Here is a 13643-nt window from a genome sequence, read left to right as displayed (position 1 = left end):
TCACGTCACCCCACCCTGGGCGCTCGGTATCACGTGACTCGGGGCTCCATTGATCTGCGCATGTCACCTGGTTCCATCCCACTAGCCCATGACGCTATCAGTCACGTGACCGAGCCACGCATGACGCGTTGTGTACCACGTGCCGTGCCGTTGACCATGGAGGAGCGGGGCGCCGGGCGCGTGCATGTGATGCGGGTGCTGGACATGCACACGGGCGGAGAGCCGCTGCGTATCATCACCGGCGGCTTCCCGGCCGTGCCCGGGCCCGACCTGCTCAGCAAGCGGCGCTACATCCGTGAGCGGCTGGACGGGCTGCGGCGCCGGCTGATGCTGGAGCCCCGCGGCCACCGCGACATGTACGGCGCGCTGCTGGTGGGCTCGGAGCTGCCCGACGCGCACCTCGCCGTCCTCTTCATGCACAACCAGGGCTACAGCACCATGTGCGGCCACGCCATGATGGCCCTCGGCCGCTACGCCGTGGACTACGGTCTGGTCGCCCAGCCCAGCTCCCCCGAGACGCAGGTCAACATCCACTGCCCCTGTGGCCTGGTCCGGGCCTACGTCCAATACGAGGGCGGCAAGAGCGGCCGCGTCCGCTTCCACAGCGTCCCTGCCTTCGTCTTCGCCACAGGTAGGGTGAGGGCTGGGGGCCGCAGTGGCAGCAGCAAACCTCTGGGATACGCACACAGTACTGAAGGCACTCACGGGTAAGGTAGCACACGATACGATCCCAGGAAGAAAATTGATCTGCTAACAGTTATAAAAACACAAAATCAATGAAGCTTGAAACAAAAGTGACCTGTGGAAAGGCTTGGAGAATGTGCAAAGATTCGGGGGGAGGGTAGGAGGGTATCGGTCTCGGTCTACCCCGCGACAGAAGGGGGAGGAGTTGTAACGTTTGATAGCCACAGGAAAGAAGGATCTCCTGTGGCGTTCTGCCCTGCATTTTGGCGGAACCAGGCTGAAGGTTGACCTGTGTGTCATGGAGGAGGTGATATGTATTATCCAGGATGCTCCGCAGTGTAAGCCCTCCAAGCCACATCCCATGATTCGTGGGGGCCAGGGTCCGGCTGACTATTGCCTCTACAGATGTTGTCAGATTTGCCGAGTTACTCCAGCACTTTTTGTCCTTTTTTGGTAAACCTACATCTGTAGTTCCTTATTTCTACCATCTATATTTCATGTTTATTCGACAATGAATAAAGATAACTTCAGTGTCTCCATGTGATTTTTTTCCCCTTTCGACCCAATCAATCAATACTGCCTCAAGTTTGCATGTATTATGTAATGTATACAAAGTGAATCAATACATGATCAGAATTTGTAGATGTATTCTCTAGATATTTCAGTGATTCCAGCCTCAGAATTTAAGCATTATATCCTCAGTACGATCAGAGTGTACATACAAACTCAGTGTTTACATATATGATATATGAAGAAGGGTTCTGACCCGAAACATCACCTATCCATGTTCTCCTGAGATGCTTATTGGCCAGCTGAGTTAATCCAGCACTTTGTCTTTCTTTCTGTGTATGTGTCCTTTTACATTACTGGAGAGATTTTGAGGAACAAGATTATTATCCCTTTTCTTACACCAAAACACTGTTCTCAACAAAAATCTACCCACCATGTGAAACCTTAAAAATAACAGATATAAATTAGATAACTTCAAGAGTGAAAGTCAAAAACTTTTTTCATGACAGCCAAATCTTCATGTGACATTAAAAACTGCCACATTTAGTCATGACATTTAGTCATGAATATTGAATTCATAAATAAACTTCATATGGCCCCTCATACATATATGTTTTGATAAGGATCTGGGGAATATCTTCAATACCAGGATAAAAATACAGTAACCTAAAGGTAATAAAGTACAGTAAAGATCCAGTAACGGTCGTTGTGCTTGGTGTCCATTGTCACAACGACCATTATCGGGGTCGGTACCTCCGTAAGTTACGGAAGCTCCAAACCTCTAACGCTTTTCAAAAACCCAACAAGGTATCCTATGGTAGTAGCGTTTTTGTGTGGGTTATTTTTTTTCTTATTTTCCAATTTAATATATCAAAAACATTGTGTCAAAATCGCAACGACCGTTTACGATATATTTTCTGACTTTTTAGAATCAATTTTGGACATATATTGGTCATCAAAACTAAGAAACTGAGCCAATCTTCAATTTGGCAACACACTGTCTCTTGTTTTCCTTTCGTACGGACCAAGTCGCAAACTTAATTCCTTTGTGTCAACATCGGGAAGCTCCGCAACGACCGTTACGGAGACATTTTACTTTAAAAAAAAAAAAAGCCCAAATCAAACGTTCTGATGATTCATCGACCATCCATGTACCGTTTAGATCATATTGGTGAAAATGTTTTGTTTTCACTAATAATGTAATGTTTGTTTTCTGGTACACCAAACCTTTTAGTGTCCACCACAACATATGTTTGAGTGTATGATGTCAGATTCAGATTCAATTTTAATTGTCATTGTCAGTGTACAGTACAGAGACAACGAAATGCATTTAGCATCTCCCTTGAAGAGCGACATAGCAAACGATTTTGAATAAAAATACGCAGATGGTGATGTCACCGAGGTACGTTGTTTAGTAGAGTCGGAAAGAAGCTGTTCCTCGACGCTGGTTCAACGGTGAATAAATGGTAGGAGGGAAACAGTGTTTGAGAGCAGTCCTTTGCTGAGCGCCCTACAGCGCTTGTTCCATGTGGTGATTGGGCAATTTTCACCACCCTCTCCATGCCTTCCGGTGAGAGCAGTTGCCATACCATATGATGCAGTTGGTAAATCTCGATGGTGCAGCGGTAGAAGTTCACCAGGTCTGAGGAGAAGATGGACCTTCTTCAGTCCCGGAAGAAGAACTGATGAGCCTTCCCATTGTGGGTCCAAGAGAGGTCATCGGAGATGTTGCTCCAGAACCTGAAGCTAGCTCCACCTGTCCCGTTAATGTGGATGGGGTGTGCGTGAGTCTACTTCCTGAAGCAATTTTGGTCTTCTTGGAGTTACCTTCCATGCTGCTAAGTGCTAAACTGTAGGCACACGTTCTACGCAGATGGATCAGTTTCTACTACGTGATCAGGTGAATAAAGTGGAAACGGTGTTTGCAATTTTATTGTTCCATGTGGTATTGTTCCATGTGAACATAATTATACAAAATCAAATTATACATCAGTCTGAAGAAGGGTCTCAACCCGAAACGTCACCCATTCCCTCGCTCCAGAGATGCTGCCTGTCCCACTGAGTTACTCCAGCATTTTGTGTCTACCTTCCATTTACACTAGCATCTGCAGTTCTTTCCTATACATGAGGTGTTCTGTGTATCAATCACAGTGCATTTAGTCGCACCAACTAACCAAAAAAGTTACCTAAATACGTTTCTGTAAGTTCCATTCCATGTATTTGTTCAAAGTGAACCGATGGACTGATCAGGGACAACAACAACAAAGCCTACAGGGAGGAGGTCCAGCACCTGGCAGCTTGGTGTACCAACAACAACCTTGTCCTCAACACACAGAAGACGAAGGAAATCATTGTGGACTACCGGAAGACCAGAGGCAGCAGACAAACCCCCATCCACATAAACGGGACTGAGGTGGAGAGCGTCTCCAACTACAAATTCCTCGGGGTACATATCTCTGAGGACCTGTCCTGGTCCCTCAACACCGCCAAACTGATTAAAAAGGCGTAACAGCGTCTCTACTTTCTGAGGAGGCTTAAGAAAGTTCACCTGTCCCCTCGGTTCCTGTCCAACTTCTACCGCTATACCATTGAAAGCATCCTGACCACCTGCTTCACGGTGTGGTATAGCAGCTGCACCACAGCTGACAGGAAGGCACTGCAACGGGTGGTGAAAACCGCCCATCACATCATCGGTGCCCCGCTCCCTGCCATGGCTGCCCTTCACCGCACATGGTGTCTGAGACGGGCTGGCAAAATCATTAAGGACTCCTCACACCCCAACCATGGACTGTTTGCCCTCCTCCCATCAGGGACGCGGCACAGGAGCCTCAGGTCTCGCACCAGCAGGCTAAAGAACAGCTGCTTCCAAAACACCATTACCCTGCTGAACTCACAGGCCCGGCGCTAGCCCCCCCCCCACCCCCTTCTCATCAGTATTATTTATAGTTTATATAATTTATAGGTAAGCTCTATTCACCAGAATTTAGCACGTCAATCTTTTGCACCTTAACAATTATCTGTATATATGTATATGCCTATGTACATAGGCCAATATATCCTCATTTGTATATATTGTTTTAATCAGCATTTTACTACTTTACACTCTGGTTAGATGCTAAACTGCATTTCGTTGTACCTGTACTTGTACTTGTGCAATGACAATAAAGTTGAATCTAATCTAATGCAACTATAATTTCCAAGTGCTCTGTCGTTTATATTCAGTCAAACTATAGGTTCTGTTTCCAAATCTATACTGCCCGCTTGACAATTTCTGCTGACGATATTGCCAAACCTTCGAACTTTGGCCGTGCTATGCATTGAAAGTTAATGGAACCTTTTGATTTCCTACTAATTTGTGTTCATGGAGCCATTTGTTTTTGTGTAACTTCAGCTTTGGCATCAGAAAGACATGCCCCAAGCTGACCAGTTATATGCATGGTGACTCAAAGTCAAGGGGGTGCTAAGCTGCAGTGGCGCAGCGATGGAGCTGCTGCCTTACATCACCAGAGACGCATGTTCATTCCTGATATTGAGTAGGGTAGAACTCCTGTACAGATGTTTGCAAGGGCCTGTTACCACACTAAAATTATATTAAATGGACACAAAGTGCTGGAGTAACTCGGCGGGTCAGGCAGCATCTCTGGAGGATATGGGTAGCAACATAGGAAATAGGTGCAGGAGTAGGCCATTCCGCCCTTCAAGCCAGCACCACCATTCAATATGATCATGGCTGATTATCCAAAATCAGAACCCCATTCCAGCTTTTCCCCCCATATCCCTTGATTCCCTTAGCCCTAACAACTAAATCTAACTCTTGAAAACATCCAGTGAAGTGGCCTCCACTGCCTTCTTTGGCAGAGAATTCCACAGATTCACAACTCTATGGGTGAAAAAGATTTTCCTCATCTCAGTCCTAAATGGCCTACCCCTTACCCTCAAACTGTGTCCCCTTGCTCTGGACTCCCCCAACCTCGGAAACATTTTTCGTGGATCTACCCTGTCCAATCCTCTAAGAATTTTACATGTTTCTATAAGATCCCCTCTCATCCTTCTATATTCCAGTGAATGCAAGCCCAGTCAACACATTTTTTCATCTTACGTCAGTCCCACCATCCCGGGAATTAACCTGGTGAACTTACGCTGCTCTTCCTTAATAGCAATAATGTCCTTCCTCAAATTAGGAGACCAAAATTGCACACAATACCCCAGGTGTGGTCTCACCAGGACCCTGTACAACTGCAGTAGGACCTCCTTGCTCCTAAACTCAAATCCTCTCGCAAAGGAAGAGAGATTCTAAGGGGAGTAGGAGGCAACCGTGGTTAACAAGAGAAGTTAGGGATAGAATGAAACTAAAAGAAAAGATGTATAACACAGCAAAGAGTAGCTAGAAGCCAGAGGATTGGGAAACTTTAATAGGACAACAGAAGGAAACAAAATGAGAAATACGGGCTGCAAAGAAGTACGAGGGGAAGCTGGCCAGTAATGTAAAGAAGGACAGTAAACATTTCTTTAGATATGTTAAGGGAAAAAGAATATGCAAAGTTAAATGTGGGTCCCTTGAGGGCAGACACGGGTAAAATTATTATGGGGAACAAGGAAATGGCAGAAGTTGAACAGGTACTTTGGATCTGTCTTCACTAACGAAGACACAAACAATCTCCCAGAAGTACTGGAGGACAGAGGATCTAAGGGGGTCGAGGAACTGAAAGAAATTTTCATTAGACGAGAAATAGTATTGGGTAGGCTAATGGGACTGAAGGATGATAATCTCCTGGGCCTGATGGACTGCATCCCAGGGTCCTCAAGGAGGTGGCTCTAGAAATAGTGGACGCATTGGTGATCATTTTCCAATGTTTAATAGATTCAGGATCAGTTCCTGTGGATTGGAGGATAGCTAATGTTATCCCACTTTTCAAGAAAGGAGCGAGAGAAAAAACGGGGAATTACAGACCAGTTAGCCTGACCGGTGGTGGGAAAGATGCTGGAGTCACTTATTAAAGAGATAATAATGGGGCATTTGGATAGCAGTAAAAGGACTAGTCCAAGTTAGCATTGATTTATGAAAGGAAAATCCTGCTTGACTAATCTTCTGGAATTTTTTGAGGATGTGACAAGTAAAATGGATGAAGGGGAGCCAGTGGATGTAGTGTATCTAGACTTTCAGAAAGCCTTTGACAAGGTCCCGCACAGGAGACTGGTGACTAAAATTAGAGCACATGGTATTGGGGGTAGGGTGTTGAAGTGGATGGGGAAATGAATGGCTCTTTAAGGTGAGGGGCAAAAGCCTAAAGGAGATATGAGGGGCATAGAGGTGAATACCTGGAACGTGCTGCGGGGTGTGGTGGTGGAAGCAGATACGATAGTGGTATTTAAGAGGCTTTTGAATAGGCACATAGATATGGGGGGGATATGGATTATGTGTGGGCAGAGAAGAATGGGTCTTGGCATTGTGTTCGGCATAGACAATGTGGGCCGAATGGCCTGTTCCTACGCTGCACTATTCTATGTTAACATGGTTTATTTGGTCAAAACAGTAAACAGAACAAAGATCAGTATGTTAAATAATCACTGCGCCATCTTTTTTCCGCACTTCAGCACACTGCTTTCCTTTCCCTATGCATGTACTGCACAATGATTTTGTCATTATTTGACAAGCCTGGGTAGTCTGTTGATTCACAAATAATGGGGTGAGGTTATTGTCATGTGTACAAAGGTACATTGAACAGCTTTGTTTTGCATGCTATACGATCAGATAATATTCTATATTATTAAAAGTCTGTTCTTGACCGGTTTTGGCCATCTGTGCTGCGATTTCCGAGAGAATGCCATCACCTACGGCCATCATTTTTGGCCACGTTGCTCAGAGCCCCCCTCCGCCGTATGTGTGCCGAGGATTTTTCCCGTCGATGAAAAATGACAGAAATATTAATGTTTTTACAAAATTCCCCATTCTCTCTGCTGCCCCTGCTGGCGGCAGGGGGGAGGGACTATAAAACCAGGAAGTGGTGTGCCTCAATCAGTCTCTGCAAGTGGTGTGCCTCAATCAGAGCTCTGAATAACACTGAACAAATGTCCCCACAGCTGTGAGTACCCATAATGTGGTTTTAAAATGAAAATATGGTTAGTTTGAGGAAAAAAGCACTGCCTGCAATGGTTGTTTGGGTTGAAGTAAAAAGGAACCCTCTCTCTCTCTCTCTCCCCCCTCCTCTCTCTCCCCACCTCTCTCCCTCCCTCTCTCTCTCTCTCTCTCTCTCCCCCCCTGTCTCTCCCTTTCTTTCTCTCTCTCCCCCTCCCTCTCTCTCCCCCCCTCCCCTAACCATCTCCCTTCACCCCCCCTCCTCCTCCCTCCCCTCCCTCTCCCCCCCCCCCTCTCCCTCTCGTTTCTTCTCTTTCTTTCTCCCCCTCTCCCTCTCCTTCTCTCTCTTCCTCTCCCTCCCCTCCTCTCTCCCCCCCTCCCTCTCTCCCCCCCTCCTCTCTCCCCCCCCCTCCTCCTCTCTCCTCCTCCTCCCCCCCCCCTCCTCCTCTCTCCCCCCCTCCTCTCCCCTCCCCCCCCCCCCCCCCCCCCCCTCCTCTCCCCCCCCTCTCTCCCCCCCCCCTCTCCCCCCCCCTCCTCTCCTCCCCCCCTCCTCTTCTCTTTCTCCTCTCCCCCCCTCTCTCCTCTTCCCCCCCTCCCTCCTCTTCCCCCCCTCTCTCCTCTCTCCCTCCCCTCCCTCTCCCCTCTCTCCTCTCCCCCCCCCTCTCCTCTCTCCTCTCCCCTAAAAGCAAGACCCCCCTCTCTCCTCTCCCCCCTCTCTCCCCTCTGCCCCCTCCTCTCTCTCCCCCCTCTCTCCTCCTCCCCTCCCTCCTCCCCCCCCCTCTCTTCTCCTCTCCCCCCCTCTCCTCTCCCTCCCCCCCCCCCTCCTCCTCTTCCCCCCCTCCTCTCCCCCCCCCTCCTCGCCTCTCCCCTCTCCCCCCCTCCTCTCCTCTCCCCTCTTCCCCCCCCCCCCCCCCCCCTCTCCTCTTCCCCTCCCCCCCCCCCCCCCTCCCCCTCCCCCCCCCCCCTCCCCTCGGACGGTAGCCTAACTTAAGGAAAAAACTTTCAGAAATCTGATAATAGAGGGGAAGTTGGACACAAACTGCTGGAGTAACTCAGCGGGACAGGCAGCATCTCTGAAGAGAAGGAATCGGTAACCTTTCGGGTCGAAACCCTTCTTCAGAATGGGATAGAAGATGTTCCTTAGACTGGTGGCGCATGCTTTTGAGTTTCTGTACCTTCTGCCCAAGGAGGAAAAGAAGAAATTAATAAATAGAGAGATTTTACGTTTCAAACTTCAAATTTGAAACATTGCTGGAAATAGCCGGTCACTCTTGAGTGGTTCGATCAGCCTCTTGGAAACAGGGCAAGATACTAACTGAAGCCCTGCTCAAATTCAGTGATGACACAGATGTGTCACAGTCATAGAAACATAGAAAATAGGTGCAGGAGTAGGCCATTCAGCCCTTCGAGCCTGAACCGCCATTCAATATGATCATGGCTGATCATCCAACTCAGTATCCTGTACCTGCCTTCTCTCCATACCCCCTGCTCCCTTTAGCCACAAGGGCCACATCTAACTCCCTCTTAAATATAGCCAATGAACTAGCCTCAACTACCTGAACTGGCCTCAACTACCTACCAGTCCTGGTTTACTGCTCTTTTTCAGATATTCCAGTTGATGTGCCAGGACATGGGAAGATCGTAGTGGATGTTGTATATGGAGGTGCTTTTTATGCATTTGTGAGTGCAGATTGTTTTAGTTTGGATGTTTGTTCCTCCAAAACACGAGACCTTGTCGATGCAGCAGTAGCTGTCACTAATGCCGTGAAAGCACGGGTGAGTAAAAAATAGCAATACTGTACTGATTCAGCAAGCAGATCTTTCACCGCTCACCCCCTCCTTCAAGTAGATAAAGTGGAGTTGTATATGGTGAAATATCCACAATATCTTTTTAATATGTTTTATTACGTATTTTTTCTTTACCCTAAGAACTTAACAGTCCTACTTGAAGCGCAAATAAATTATTAGGAAATTAGGGGAAATCATACAGATTTCCAACATGGGGTTCTTTGTTCAGCCATCCCTAGATTATTTGACTGAAACATCAATAAGAGAATGATGGTTTTTGTGAACTGTTTGTCCCTGGGTGGAAATCCATAATCTCAACATTTGCTGCTGATTCATGATCTGATTTGGAATTTTGTTTAACCGGACAAGTGGGCCTTAGTCCTTGCCACTCCGAGACATTAACAGGTCTATTACCATTTGGTTATAGGATATTCAAAATAATAATGTGTGAGTGCTAATAATATAAAAAGTAGCATTTTCAGTAGATCATGACGGAAGGCTTGCTACTTCTGTTGGTTTGCTTCTGGTTATTTGAACTGTGTACAGTGGGGTTTTGGTCAATATCAAATAATATCAGCCACAGGGAGGTATTGTCCACTAAATGATTAACGGCATTTGCACTGATAAGTGGAGATTAAAAGTTGTTTTATTGTTTCACGATCATTCCATTATATTTATTCCAAATAGTTTCTGAAGTACAAATTCACCCAACAGATGTTAGATTCTGAAAGTTTCTGAAAGACACTTAAGTGTGATAACAAGTAATAATTAAAACAATTGACTGACTAGTCAAATAAGTTAATGACACACCTGACTGAGTTTTTCTTTGCAGGTCAAACTGCACCACCCTGATAGTGAAGATCTTGCCTTTCTCTACGGCACCATAATTACTGATGGCAAAGATGAATTTTCTAAAAAACCAACTGCAAATGTCTGTGTTTTTGCAGATGCTCAGGTAAATAGAGGCTAATGATATTGGCATTTTAATAGTCTTTAACATCGATCTATAATGTGTAATTAAAACAAGAAATCAAAACTGGAAATGTTCAGACAGGCTGGCTACTAGGTATTAATGTATTTAAATTATTTATTAATATGTGTTTCTATTGATGAATTGTGTAAATAAAGGTAAAGGATATATATATCCTTTACCTTTAATATTAATATATAGTTACATTTGATAATTTTGAAATTGAATTTTCTATGTTTAGTTCATTCAAATCTATTGGGTTTAAACAGATAGATGATTTTGAATGAAATAACACAATTATATATAATTCAAAGGCTCATGGACAATTTGTTCAACTTGCCCTGAATAGGTGGACAGGAGTCCCTGTGGCTCAGGTGTAACAGCTCGTATTGCATTGCAATATCACAAAGGATTGATTCTCCTGAATCAGACCAGGACATTTCAAAGTGGTTTAACTAACTCAGTATTCACTGGGAAAGCTGTTGAGGTGAGTTACGTGGAATATGGAAGAACACAGCACAGGAACAGGCTCTTCCATTTGGCAATGTCTGTGCCAACAATAATGGCATGTTAAACTAATCTTAATCCGCCTCAAGACCCATCTCGTCACCTCTGCCTATCCTTAGTCCCACGTGCCTTCCCTTTTCATCTGTGCATTAATTGACTCATTGTGTTTTGTATTGAATTCTGTATTTACTTTGTGTACTAGTCATGTCTCTACTGTCTATTTAATTCCCCTTACATGTTTTTCCTCTACCTGCTAATTTTTTGTAAGGTGTCCTTGAGACTCTTGACAGGCACCCATAAATAAAATGTATTATTATTATTATTATTATTATTAATCTCATCTGCATGCAACCTATCCATAATCTCTCCATTTCTTGCATATTCAAGGACCTGGCTAAACGCTTCTTAAACACAACTATTGTTACTGCCTTCATCACCATCCCTGGCAGCATGGTCCAGGCACCCACCACCCTCTGTGTAAAAAGAATTTGCCCCACACATCTCCTTTAAACATTGTCCCTCTCATCTTAAAGCTATGCCCCCTAGCCTTTGACATTTTCTCCCTGGGAAAAAAAAGGGTATGATGTTCTATAATGTAATAAAAAAGGAACTGCAAATGCTGGTTTATACCAAAGATAAATACAAAATGCTGGAGTAACTCAGTGGGCCAAGCAGCATTCTCCAGAGATTCTGCCTGACCCACTGAGTTACTCCAGCATTTTGAGCCCGCTTCTGATTGTCTATGATGTCTGTGCCTCTCATAATTTTATATGTTTCTATCAGGTCGCCCCTCATCCTCTGCCGTTCTAGATAAAACAATTCAAGCTAGTACAACCTCTCCTTAGCTAATAAATGTTAATTCACGCAACATTCCAGTAAATCTCTTCAGCATACTTTCCAAAGCCTCCACGTCCTTCCTGCAATGGGGGCGACCAGAACTGCACACATTACTCTCAAATGCATTCAAACCAGTCCTACCAAGCTGCATAATGACTTCCTGACTCTTCTACTCAGTGCCCCAACTAGTGAAGACAAGCATACCATACACCTTCTTTACCACTCTGTCTACTTGCATTGTGACTTTCAAGGAGCTATGGACTTAGACCCCAAGATCCTCCTGCACATTAATGATATTAAGGGTCTTGCCATCAGCCATATACTTTCCCCTTAGATTCAACTTCCTAAAGTGCAATACCTCACACGTACAATTTAGGATTATTGCTTTTTAAACACTTAATACTGCAATATTTTGATCCAAAGTGAAGGGGATGCTGATTTATTTTCAGGAAACAAAATGTGGCGATTTCAAAGCTGTTGTAGTGGAAATATCAGGACAAGCACATTACACAGGAACAGCAAACTTTTATGTGGAAGATGATGATGATCTCAAAGATGGGTTCCTTCTCCGATAAAGTATTGTAAACAAATTATAATTTGTACTTAACCCATCTCTGTGGGTAACGTGTTTTCAGAATACAAATTAGATAAAACATGAGTGGCAAATTAAAGGAACACTACTTGCATTACGTAGGCCAAATTGGTTATAACGTGATATTGTTCAGGAACTAGAGAACTGCTTAAAAGTTACTTTGGAAATTAATAGGCAGGAATAATAGCTGTCTTGAATTTAAATGCTATAGCGAGGAAAACACAACTGTTTACATGTAACCCCACGATGTAATCAGACACCTTGTAACAATGGTGTAATCAGACGCCATTACCTCATAGGAACGCAGCTGGTACTTTAATCGTGCATGGTCATTAGATATTGATAACCAATCACTTCAAATTATACTAGTGCACCAATACTTTATTAAGCAATGCAACATACAGTCTTAGTACTGTCTTGAGTTTAAACGCTGTAACGAGGAAAAACTCTCTTTCCATGTAACCTCCCCACAGTAATCAAGCATCATTACCTCATAAGAACACAGATGCTACTTTAACCGTGTGAGGTCATTAGAAATTAATAACCAATCACTTCTATTAACCCGTGCAATAATACTTTGTTAAACAATGCAACATACGGTCTTAGTATTTTTAGCTCGCAGTAATAAAAATAATTATTTTGTTATTGAAAAGACCTTTATATTTGCAATCCTTCAAGAAAAACTCTTTAGCCTCTAATCCTCTTTCCCCTACTGACAATTAGCTTTCGAACACAATTTCCAATAACAGGGAGTTTCTTAGGAATGCAATTATTGCATTTGTGGCAGAACTACATGTATTATTTTAAAGCCCTAGAACTTATTAAATGTAATTTAGCTTTCTCTCTGAAATTTATATCAAGACATTTAACTCTGAATTTGTCAATATAATTAAGTTCATATTATGTAAATGCTTAGGTCCGATAGATCATGTTTAAATATTTACGAATATGGAATCTAAATGTTATCCTATATTTCATTCTGAGTGAATCCTAAACTGATATCTCAACCCCTTTAGCTTTTAGTCTATATTAAAATTATATTATCTCAATGATACTAATTGTAAAGACTCAAAGAAAAGTTCTAATTACTGTATTAACCTTTGTACACATTACTGTTGATAACATTAGCTTTTATTTTGATTCCTTAGCTATTTTGGTAAAATTATCAATGGCAATTCTGACTAATCTACATTATCTATGGGTAGATTATGCCCAATTTAAAAACAGGCGATGAAGAACAAAACAAAATCACATTGTTACAATTCAAGCTACTTACATTGGCTCTGCAATAGGGCAATGCGATGTTTACTTGTGTAAACCAATACAGGGATAATAACTGCACTGCATATGGCTAGTGAGATGCAGCTCCTTGCTGGAAATGTCAATTAAAAATATATATGCCTGTTCAATATATGTATATTATTCAAAGTCTTTTTAATAAAATACAGCTGTATCCAGTTATTCCTGATTAAAACTCTATTTCCGAGCTCCATAGCTCCAAATGATTCTGTTTGTTGCCCAGTACCTGCATTTATTTAGTAATAAGAGGGAAACATATATTTCAATGGTTCATGATAGGTGCTTCATGAAGAACATCAGCCTGAAGGGTCTCGACCCGAAACATCACCCATTCTTTCTCTCCAGAGATGCTGCCTGTCCCACTGAGCTACTCCAGCATT

At 43.8% G+C, this 13643-nt stretch overlaps 1 protein-coding gene across 1 annotated transcript; it reads left to right on the top strand.

Moving 5' to 3' along the window:
• Positions 1 to 105: 105 nt before the first annotated feature.
• Positions 106 to 13425, top strand: LOC129700216 (trans-L-3-hydroxyproline dehydratase). The gene is made up of 5 exons (XM_055640506.1): positions 106 to 631; positions 8877 to 9046; positions 9891 to 10013; positions 10378 to 10515; positions 11822 to 13425. The coding sequence occupies exons 1-5, from the start codon at positions 121 to 123 to the stop codon at positions 11945 to 11947; spliced, it is 1068 nt and encodes a 355-aa protein (XP_055496481.1). The 5' UTR covers positions 106 to 120; the 3' UTR covers positions 11948 to 13425.
• Positions 13426 to 13643: the final 218 nt, after the last annotated feature.

Source organism: Leucoraja erinacea, chromosome 9 (assembly GCF_028641065.1).
Source record: "Leucoraja erinacea ecotype New England chromosome 9, Leri_hhj_1, whole genome shotgun sequence".
In the NCBI taxonomy this organism is placed as follows: domain Eukaryota; kingdom Metazoa; phylum Chordata; class Chondrichthyes; order Rajiformes; family Rajidae; genus Leucoraja; species Leucoraja erinaceus.
This window is presented reverse-complemented; position numbering and strand designations above follow the sequence as displayed.

Coding starts and splice junctions, on each gene's coding strand:
- LOC129700216 (XM_055640506.1), top strand. CDS start 121: ATGACGCGTTGTGTACCACGTGCCGTGCCGTTGACCATGGAGGAGCGG. Junction 10,014..10,377: donor GTGTTTTTGCAGATGCTCAG/GTAAATAGAGGC, acceptor TGCCCTGAATAG/GTGGACAGGAGTCCCTGTGG. Junction 10,516..11,821: donor TCACTGGGAAAGCTGTTGAG/GTGAGTTACGTG, acceptor ATTTATTTTCAG/GAAACAAAATGTGGCGATTT.